The sequence below is a fragment of the Odontomachus brunneus genome, unplaced genomic scaffold, assembly GCF_010583005.1.
Source record: "Odontomachus brunneus isolate Ranch 3 - 2012 unplaced genomic scaffold, Obru_v1 Obru_scaffold_024, whole genome shotgun sequence".
Lineage (NCBI taxonomy): Eukaryota > Metazoa > Arthropoda > Insecta > Hymenoptera > Formicidae > Odontomachus > Odontomachus brunneus.
In genome coordinates this window covers 2566143-2576834 of record NW_022639474.1, presented here as the reverse complement: position 1 = coordinate 2576834, position 10692 = coordinate 2566143, and the positions used below count along the sequence as shown (strand labels likewise).

The 10692-nt window shown below is 41.8% G+C and overlaps 1 protein-coding gene across 16 annotated transcripts in view; it reads right to left on the bottom strand.

The window, feature by feature from the left end:
• LOC116842298 (collagen alpha chain CG42342) overlaps positions 1-10692 on the bottom strand; it is a 294572-nt gene that overhangs the window by 42665 nt on the left and 241215 nt on the right. For 15 of the 16 annotated variants that reach the window (XM_032811294.1, XM_032811279.1, XM_032811283.1 and 12 more), the window contains one exon: positions 4516-4604. The exons of the other annotated variant lie outside the window; for it this stretch is intronic. In XM_032811294.1, the coding sequence (XP_032667185.1) occupies positions 4516-4604 (89 nt within the window). The remainder of the gene's footprint in view (positions 1-4515; positions 4605-10692) is intronic. 16 annotated transcript variants of the gene reach the window in all.

Sequence of the window (10692 nt, the reverse complement as noted above, 5' to 3'; positions counted from 1 at the left end):
GGGGGGGGGGGGGGGGGGGGGGGGGGGCCGAGGAGAAGCCTCGGATACCGCAAAATCCGTACGTGTTATTTGCTGCCACCAACGTTTTCTCTCATTGTTTTTGTTTTCTGTTTTGTTTCGCTCGTCTATCTACTTTCGTTCCTTTGTCTGCTATTCTATCTCTTTCTCTTCGTTTCTCTTGAGTTTGTTTTCTTTTCTTTTGTGTGTTTTTTTTTGTTTCACGGGACCGTACGAGTCCCGACAGTCGCTCGAGGTTACGTATGCAAGTCCAAAGACGGACACATGCGCGCGAGGAAAGTTCCGTGGAAAGCGTGAAGATATATTGCGTCTCTCTCTCTCTCTCTCTCTCTCTCTCTCTCTCTCTCTCTCTCTCTCTCTCTCTCTGCTGTGTGTGTGTGTGTGTGTGTACGGGAATGGATTTCTATAAATATAATAAGTACAATCTGAATGTGAAACATTCGGCTCGTTATTCTCTCTTCTGCAATTTAACAATTATTGAGTTGACCCCATTCGATTTTATCCCGCTTGATTTTATTCTGGCGCATGAACTACATACTAAAGACAAACGATCGCCTTTCACTATTCGTCTCATTTCTTCTATTCGGGTTAAAGCCGTAATAGAGAAGTTAAATAATTTAAATCACAAAGGCTATTAGTTATTTAACCCAAGAAAGACACAGGTGCGCAGGGCCCGTGACAGTCAGCAGCTGGCTGGAGTTGCTCTTTCAAAGTAGTTCAACCAAAATTATTTCAACGAAAGATTCTGAAGTATTTTAACAAAAAAACCACCTTGAGGTTTCATTAAATCCCAAGGTTATTTTTTTTTGTTAAAATACTTCAGAAACGCAACACCATCTAAAAACTACCGATCTTCGTAGATCCTACGCGCTTGATTCTCGGCTTGAAATTTGAATAGCTTGAAAATATCGCCATGCGCTCGATGAAACGCAAATAATTCAGACGCGTGATAAATTGCTCAATTACCGAAGTTCCCGACTGGCGCGTGATGCGTTCAAGAGAGGAGAGAGTCACCGCCGATGTTTCCGATGGAAATTCCACGGGGCAATTTCCCCGTGAACGTTGATTTATCTTTCGTCGCTTTCGCGCCTCTCGCGCTAATACCACGAGGGTGTAAACATTTCCGAAAAGTCGAATTACAAGTCGTCTTAAAACGGCCGGGAACTTTCCTCGGCCCGTTACCGTCCGAGAGTGACGATGCTGTTCAGCTAGAGTTTACTCAAAGATGCAGGTGTGACGGCGTGATTGTACGTGCTCATGCTCGCGTGACTGCGTGAAAGAGTGTGCCGCGTGCACGCGCGTGCTGCTTGTTGCCGGCGTCGCCTCACACCTTCGGCCGAGGTAGAAGAGCGTCTGTCGTGGCGCGGCGAGTCGACTTGCTCGTTTCCTCGGGGCCAGATCCTCGGGATTACAAAATCAAATATTCCGTGGGAAAGCGCGAGGCGACGTTCGAAAGTAGGACAGGAGAAACCAAGAAGAACGGAGGGAGATAAAGGGACAAAAAGAAGAACTCGGACATCTTCACGCGCGCGGAAGGGACCATCGGCGGCGCATTATTCTTCGAAATCACGACGAGAATTATTTGATCGGTAAAAGTGCTGGGAAGCGACGATTGAAATATCGCGAAGGCCCTCCCGATCGACTGAATTGCGCTGAGATGCTCTCGGAATTATAAGTGAAGACTCGAGACTGCGTACGTACGGAATAGCCGGACGTTAACGCCGAGGGAGCCGGTGCTTGACTCCGCGACTGTCGTACATCGGCTGAGAACAATGACATGCACCAATCATTCTCTCCGCAGAGTGTAGCTGGCATTGACAGTTTAAGACCAAGTGAGAAAGCTGTTTCGCGGCTGTCCCTTTCTCGACCCAGCTTAGAGCGGCCGCCAAGAGCCGTTATATTTCCAATGTATGTATGTATATATGTAATACAGTTTTACAAGAAATATGGCGGCTCTCTGACAGAGAGAGATAGCCCCAAAGCGGCTCTCTCGCTCTGTCTCAAACTGCCGATGCCAATTTCATCTCTTGTTATAACAGAGATATATCAATGCTTGTTCATTCACTGAGAAAGAATACTTGAAAATTTATTCATGGGATATAAAGTTTATTTCTGTGAATAAACTTTACATCTCACAAATAAATTTTCAAGTATTTCTCTTTCAATATGCGATTCTCATAATTTTCTCAGTGTATATACCGAGACAAAATACTTGAAAATTTATTTGTGAGATATAAAGTTTGTTTCCAGAAATAAACTTTATGTCTCACAACTAAATTTTTTAGTATTTTTTCTCAGTATATATAGATTTATCTGCTTTGTGTTAAATTCTGAAATATCTGTTGTTTCTTTTTTATATAGAAGAGAAAATTATTTTTTTTTATATTAGCTAATCATAATGTTTTCATCTCTTCTAATCACACAATTTATTTCTCGCACATTTCCCACTTGTATAAAAAACAACAGATATCCTAGAATCTAATGTCAGCTGATTCACCCTGTATATGTCGCGGCCGAGAATTTGTCATTCATTATACTAGGCCATTACTACACAAGAGAAATTATCTGATAAAAAATTAACAAACGATATTTTCGATTCTAATCCTTAATAATATCGATTATAATCCTTATATCCGATCAGGACATCCGATTAAATTTAATCGGATACTTTTAATCATAATTTCACGGGATTAAAATTATGAACCGATATTTCTTATCGGATGTTTTCTGATCGGGTACAAAAATTCATCGGAATTTTAATCGGAAATATCCGTTTGTTAATTTCTTATCGGATGATTTCTCTCAATTTAGCAGACGCAAGCAAGGTGAACGACCATGTGGCCTAGCGATCAGCTGACGTGACACGAGGGTGGGAACAAGGTCGTTTTCCGTGACGTAATTTCGTTACGCGTCCGCAACGCCGGCTCGTCTTCACCCCCGAAATTTGGCAGATAGTTGAATCCAATTGACCGCGAGCGATATGATCGTCGATATCTTCACTTACGGCGACTCAGCGGAACAGAACCCATTGGGAAGCCGAACCTCTGCCGCGCTTCTGATGAATCGTTCTTCTTCGAAATAAGAATTAACTGGCGAAAGCGGATTATCGCGCAATGGGAAATATCGATTGCCCGTGGATTGACATGGAATCTCGCCGTGAAATCTGTTGACTGAAATGAGGAATATCAAAAGCAGTCTGTTCGATTGGTTCACTTGTCCGTTGCGGGTGATTCACCGTCGCGGCCAACGAAGTTACTATCATGAAAAACTGTCGACCATTTCGTCGTTGTCGAGCAAAAGCCAAATCCAGGTTGATCGATACACTCCGGAAATTGAGGCGTGATCAAACGAACGGCGCGCGATAAAACTGAAATAATGTAAATGTGGAGCGCGGCGACCCGTTCTTCCAATTAACTCGCGGGATTAAGGGTGACCGTAATCAGGAATATGAAATCAGGCAATCTAGGGCCACGCGCTCCGTCCGTGTCGCAGCCCTCACTCTGCTCCGGCGTCCCTAAACCCATGTCTACGTACATACCGTACAGCACCCCCGCAGAGACGTCCCGAATCAAAATTTTGATCCTTCTTTTGACCTCAATGTTCCATTTAACGCCTACTTTAATACTCTGAAGCCTGAATCAATCTCCTTTCAATCTCCTGAACCTGCAGCTTCACCGAGAGCTTCTCTTTAGAACCTACAAGTGGCATTTCATGCGTTTTCTACCATTTAAAGGCGCTAAGCGAGACTTCAGCTTCCATGTGAAATTAAATTTTCTCTGATCCTTCAGAATATATAAATATTAGCAAGTTCAGGTCGAAATTTCGATCCTTGTCTTGATCTCAATATTCCATTTAACGTCTACTTTAATACTCTGAAGCCGATCTCTTTTAACCCCATTTAACCTACAGATTCGCCGATAGGTTCTCTTTAAAACCTACAAGTGGCATTTCGTGCGTTTCCATTTGAAAGCGCTCAGTGTTCCCGCGTGAAAGCTAAACTTATACCGCGATCCTTCAGAGCATACAGATGTGAATACGAGTTCAGATCAAAAGTAGGGCTAAAATCTCGACTCGGGGTGTGACACGGTGTGAAAACGGACTGCGCGAGTACTCACAGAAGAAAGCGACCATTACGTCATGCTGCACACAGATTCAAGGGGCCCAGATAGCGACACTCGTCAAGTGGCATGCGGTTATCACGTCCGTGGACGTGAGTGCCCGAGTGTTTTTCCTACCATGCGAAGCATGCATACACAAGGCGGTACAAGGGACTGAGGACGACGCATGGGACAAGGGGTCACGGTTGTGTGCGACAGGGCACAGATCGGATGGGACCATCTCTCTTTTTCCTTCCTTCTTTTTTTTTCAGCGTCTTTCTGCTTGCTTCGGATTCGATCGACGGATAACGGGGATAACGGTGGGACGGGTGTGTGGATGAATGGACGGGTGATTGCTCCGGTCGATGGTCGGCGGTCGGAGGACCTCGCTGAAGCTTACCCTCTTCCCTGGCTTTCCCCGTGCACCCTTCTCGCCGGTCAGGCCGGGCGGTCCCGTCGGGCCCAGCTCTCCCTTCTCGCCCTGGGGCCCTGCGTGCCGGTATAACTTGCATAAGATGAGAAGACACGATGCTGGTTCGTTCGTTCGTTCGTTCGTTCGTTCGTTCGTTCGTTCGTTCGTTCATTCGCTCGTTCGTTCGTTCGTGCGCGTTTGCGGCGGAAGATACGCACGCGAACGAGTCGCGTTCGGGATCGGTTTCCGGGTGTTTTCGATGATCCTCCTCGAGAGCGCGCGAGCGTGCTAAGTGGCGTCTGACAGATCGCGTGTTCGCTCCCTTGCGCGGAAGCGTGCGTATCCCGTATCGGCGAGTATTCTCGACGCGTCTCGACACGTGAGACAGCCCGGGGCGGCTTCCTGAGCGCGTCGTCGAAAGAAGCTTGACGAGGAACGACGTGCGAGTCCGCTCGCGAAGCGCTGAGATGTAATTTCGACGTCAGGCGTAAGTAGCTCGCGTCACGTCGCGCGCGAAGTGATATCGATTGCAATTAAACGGCTACGAATTAATCCGCGCGCTTCATCTGCCGTCGTGCGGATTAGTCGATGGGTACCTAGGTAAATAGATAGATAGATAGATAGATAGATAGATAGATGGATGGACGGAATCGTCCGCGTAGCGATGTGCAGTCGCCGATCGCCAGCACCGACGTGTGTTCTCCACCGATCAATTTCTGATTTGTCTCGCCCGTGATTCCCGCTGACAAACTCGCCAAGCTGACAACTAATAAAGTGACGTATCTCGCGAAAGGGGAACGATCAATGTTGTTCCCAAGCAGCACGATGCTGAAGGGGAAGAACTGGTGCGCGTCCTCGCGATCAGCATAATACTATATATCTCCTTCCGTCTGCCTTCCAATAACAGAATGACACTCGCGCCGTAACTATCCCGGAACGTTGATATAATTTCGCGACAGACACGGGAAGTGTATCTGACAAGTGGATTTAATATTTACTCGTCTGCCGCGCACGAAGATGATACGTGGGGGCGGGGAGACCGGGGCTAGATGACCTATATTTCGAAATTTCCAAGTTACAACTTCTCAGGCAATTAATTGTTGTGACTGACTGTATAAACATGATAGAGATGATCCTCTTCTAAGTATTAATGTCCGACATGACTCTGTTAATATATGTTCTGTCTTGTGATGACCAAAATATGAGCATACAGCGATATAATTATCTCGTCCTGGTATCAGGTTCATTTGTCCAGTAGCGCAGAGTGAGAAGGCCACGTATAAAATATGTATCTTAATTAGTGGTTCCAGAGTCTCCGCGAGAGGTCTTCACACTCCTCCGTAGCCGTTAATTATGGGCCAACTTTACCTCGTCCGCTAATATGCTCTATTTCAATCATTTTATGAATGAAAATTGCACTTATTACCAGAAACAATATATCACACATTTGCAAGAAATTTCATTCTAACACATCGCTTAATTTGATTCAGTCACGACGAATATTAATAGAAAATTTACTTTGCTATTACCAGTTTTTTCTATCTCTTAACTGTAATATTACTTCGATTTTAGTGAAATTCAGGGAAAAATATCTATGTTTTAAGGGCCATTTGGCGATTTTGCACCCATTATTCCTCTTAAGATAAATTCTAAAGAAAAGATGAGCAACATATCTCTGGAACCAATATATCCCCGGTCTCTCCTATTCCGATTTCGAAATGTTTAACAGGTCGGAAGAAACTGTGCCGTTTTATCGTTACGCTTTGCGAATCGTTCTCCTTGCACGCGTAATTTTCGCTTTTTGCTATTGATATAAAATGCTCATAACGACGGGAGGGAGTTTCGCGCGCGCGCGCGCGCGCGTGTGTGTGTGTGTGTGTGTGTGCGGAAATTTCGAAGGCACGTAAGCGAGAAACACACCCGACAGAGTAAATACATTGTACAACGCGTGCGTCGCTAATTCTGAAATACCGTTGTATAGTATCGACAGTAGCGTTTCCGGCGTGTCTACGCCGTTGCAGTTCGTTCCGTGAAATTGCGAGACGGATTTGAATGTGGGTAAATTAATTCTGTCAGGTGCGCATGTATAATGCTCGCGACGATGTTGCCGTCCTTAGTTCCGCTGTCGCCGCACAACGGTATAAAGACGGATTAGCGTTCACGTAATTTCGTTCACGTAATTTCGTTCTGTCGAATGCATCGCGGACGCGATGCTACTCGCTGCGGCGCTTTCGGCGGCGTTGTCTATGGCATGAGATATTGAGAGAGTTATCTTATCAATAGTGAATTATTTTCTCGAGTGAGAGAAGACGGATCGATCCAGAGCTCCTCGTTTGGAAATTCAGATGATTTACGGGGAAAAGGACGAATAAATCCTTTCCCTTCCTCCTTGAATTTTGTATCCTTATCCAAATTGATTTCCATGATTATCACGACGTGAAACAATCGGAAACTTCACAAGTTTTTTAATTATATATTTGAACAGACTTTTAATTTAATTTAATAAATTTAGTTGCAATTAGATTTTCAGATGAAATTTTACATAACACATTGTTTTGAGAAAATTTTGATAAATTTTTTCTATTTTATTCGTTATTCTATGTGATAAATAGTGCCGTATGAACCGCTTATAAAGGAACTTTTACAAATCGATCGATAAAGTCAAATCTACAAATGCATTTACAAATTTACAAATATAATTTGTCAAATTTACAAGTACCTGCTTGCCTGAGTAATCATTTTAATTTCCAACTCTTTAATTTCTTTTCAATTTCTAATTCGAGGAAAACTTTATTCTCAAAATTTTCGCTCTCCATCGTGACTCGATATTTCTGAATCACGAGGAACGTATATGTAATTTTTACTAATATTACGAACGCGAAATAAACGCGAGAAACCGAGATTCCCTTGAAAAAACTTGATTTAAAAATCTCCCGCGACGAACATTCTCGATGAACATTATTTGCCGAGATTTTTTGAAACCGCCCGGAATTTTGCGAGGAGAATATTTCGAGCCGTTTCTCATTTCGTTTCCCATTTCCTCATCGCCGCTGACAAATCTCGCACGGGGATTATAATCGCGAAGTTCCTCCGGCGGATCAATCATGTCGCGAGAGGTAACTAATACCCGCGACGCTTTTGCCAATATCCGACATGTCACGGTCAACGCGGCACTGTAAACGCCGGCGTTTACGAGTAGCGAGATCGGATTCTGAATACGTCCGCGATCGTAAATCATTTTCTCGCCGGGGTGGCGCGCGCGCGCGCGAACGCGCTTTGACGAACGGCCAAGTCGTGAGATATTGGCGCGACGAGGCCCGGAATTTTTAAGCCGTTTGTGTGTGGTGGTGGCGACCCCGCCGTCGGTCGCGATTCCGCGACGTTCTCCGGCTTCCCAGCTGGCGCCAAGTACGAGAGTGCGTTTCGAGATTATGCATTTACCACCTTTTGCGCGCGCGCGCGCACGATACCGCCGCGGTGCTGTTCTGTAACCTTAAGCGGGGTTGAATTTTTTATACCCGCGGGGTTTCTCGCGCGGGATTGTCGCGCGACGACTCCCCCGGATCTCCCGCTCGCACGCCCGGAAGCGATTTTTCCGCGGTGAATATTTAATGAAGGCTTTAACATCGACCGCGGGCTCTTCATGTTTTTCACGTTAAATACCTCGTTGATGACACGTCAAACAAAAGATCCGTCCGACTCGAGCCGGCCGGGGGATTAAATTTCTGTTTACATCCTCGAGGGTTGATTTGTCGAAACTCTTTCTCTCCTCCTCCCTCTCTCTTTCCTTTGGATCATCTCGATCAATGTCGGAACTATCGAGTTCGCGACCTTGCGACAGATTCTTATAGTTCTTTGTTGTTAGTCCGCGAGAAGGTGAATATATACGAGAAAGGGACAGAGAGAACACGACAGTTCCGAGACAACACCGCATGACAATATACCGACATGTCTAAGTCGCGTTGACGGCTTCTCACGACGAGGGAGCGTCTCTGTAAAACTTTATCCCTTCGATATTCCTCGCGATTCACTCTCTTCGCCAAAGTTCCTCGACATTTCGCGTATGACTTAACTTTGGACAATGCAAAGCTCGAAAGCTACATTCTATATCTATTAGCAGTTGCATTTTATAACTGAACCATTAGAAAGGTACACACAGAAAAATATATACTGCATTCGAGTAGATATTATTTGCTTCAAATATTTTGTCAATTTATACAGGGTGTCTCAAACTCTCTTTCGCAATTTTTGTAAAAATGTATTGATCATAAACTACCGTATTGTGCGTGATGATTCACAAATCTTCTTTTATTAATATTTCGAGATCTATTGCAAATATTGCGATTTATCGCAAAGCGATATGGGACTTTTATGTTCGTTTCCACAAAAATTACAAAGGCCAATACTGGGATATCCCGTATATCCGCTAATCCGTCATGAATTTGTCAAAAGCATCAGATTTATTCAAAATTTCATTCTGAATCCTACTGAGGCATTTCAATCAAAAATATTAAATTAAAACAGAAATTCGAGTTACTTGCTACACAGAGTCGAGCTAACTCTCTTTTCGGTGAAGTTTTATAATATTCTTGTAAAGAGAATAAAAATTTTTCTTTTGAGTACATAATGAATTTTTCTCGGATTTGTGACAAATAAACGGTAAGAAATATTTTATATCTATATTGAATTCCATCCGTGTGGAAACTTTCGTTTTAAATTTTTAAAATATGCGTGTATTAATACATGCGTGTATTAATCTGACATATCGTTGTTGTATTATTTTTACTATTCCGCGTTGAGTTTATATTCAACATTTCCAAGTGTTAAGATAACACAATTTACTTTAATTTAAAATGTAACATGTACATTTTATATATTAAGTTTTATATGATAAGTCGTGTTCCGTTTTAACAAATTTGTCCTTATATTAAATCAACACAACACAAGAACAAAGTGGATAAATTTTTTACAGTGCACATTTTAAGATTATCATGAATAAAATATTCTTTATCGAAAATATTACCTAGAAGAAGGTAAATAAACTAAGCAATCGCTTTTACTAGCAGCAGAATGATATTTTTCTATGTGTAGAGTGAGTAACTTATACTAACAAGGAAACCCACACAAGTGTCCGCCTCCGATTTTCATGAACTTGTAATATGTTGTACTTTACATCAAAATAATAGATACGTTTTTTGTTATATGTGCAAGTTGCCTTTCGCAAGTTTAGGGGGTGAAATACTCCTTTGAAAAAAAAATCGGTTTTTTTCATTCAGAGGGAATATAATGAAAACTATAAAAGATAGAAAAAAATTTTTTTAATAAAAGTTGAATGGTTTAAAAAGTAGGGAAGAGCGGGGCACAGAGAATCGTTTAATTTTAAGGTTAATAAAAAATTTATCAGTTATAAGAAATGGCCCAAAGTTGCTTAGCATATATCTACAAGGATTATGCATACGCAGACAAAGCGTTAGTTTAAGAACTGTAAGAGATTTTATTTTAGATATTAAAATTGTTGGAAAGAAAAATAATCCTTTATGTCAAGCACGGGGCACAGAGGACCATGTATAATTTTCTATATATGTATGATAATATTTCGCATATCATACATATAAATAGAAACAAAGTAATAAAAATAAGTTTATCATTTCCAGATAACACATATATGTATATATGTGTGTGTGTGTGTGTGAAAGCAACATATGAAGTGAAAAAAACAATGTTTTATTGGCATTTCTTCCTTTTTAATTAATAGATACATAATAAGAACAATATATTTATTATATAACATAAAAAAAGTATTTATTTATTATAATTTATATATATATATATATATATATATACATATATACATATATATAAATATATGTGCCCACAACGATCCCGGATCTCTGTGTTCCAAACACACACTTTATAGTAAAATACACGTATTTATGTCTATATGACAATATAAAAATAATGTAAATATACACATAACTTCTTTAATGTATTGTGGATACGTTATGAAATTTGATTTCACAATAATAATACTATGTCATTACTTTATATAAACATATTAATATTACATTTTAACAAGCGTACCTTCAAAAGTGATCCTTTTGCAGTTTTTTCGTTACAACTTTCTTTATGAAGTTTGTTTACATGGCCTACTGTCATTACACTATT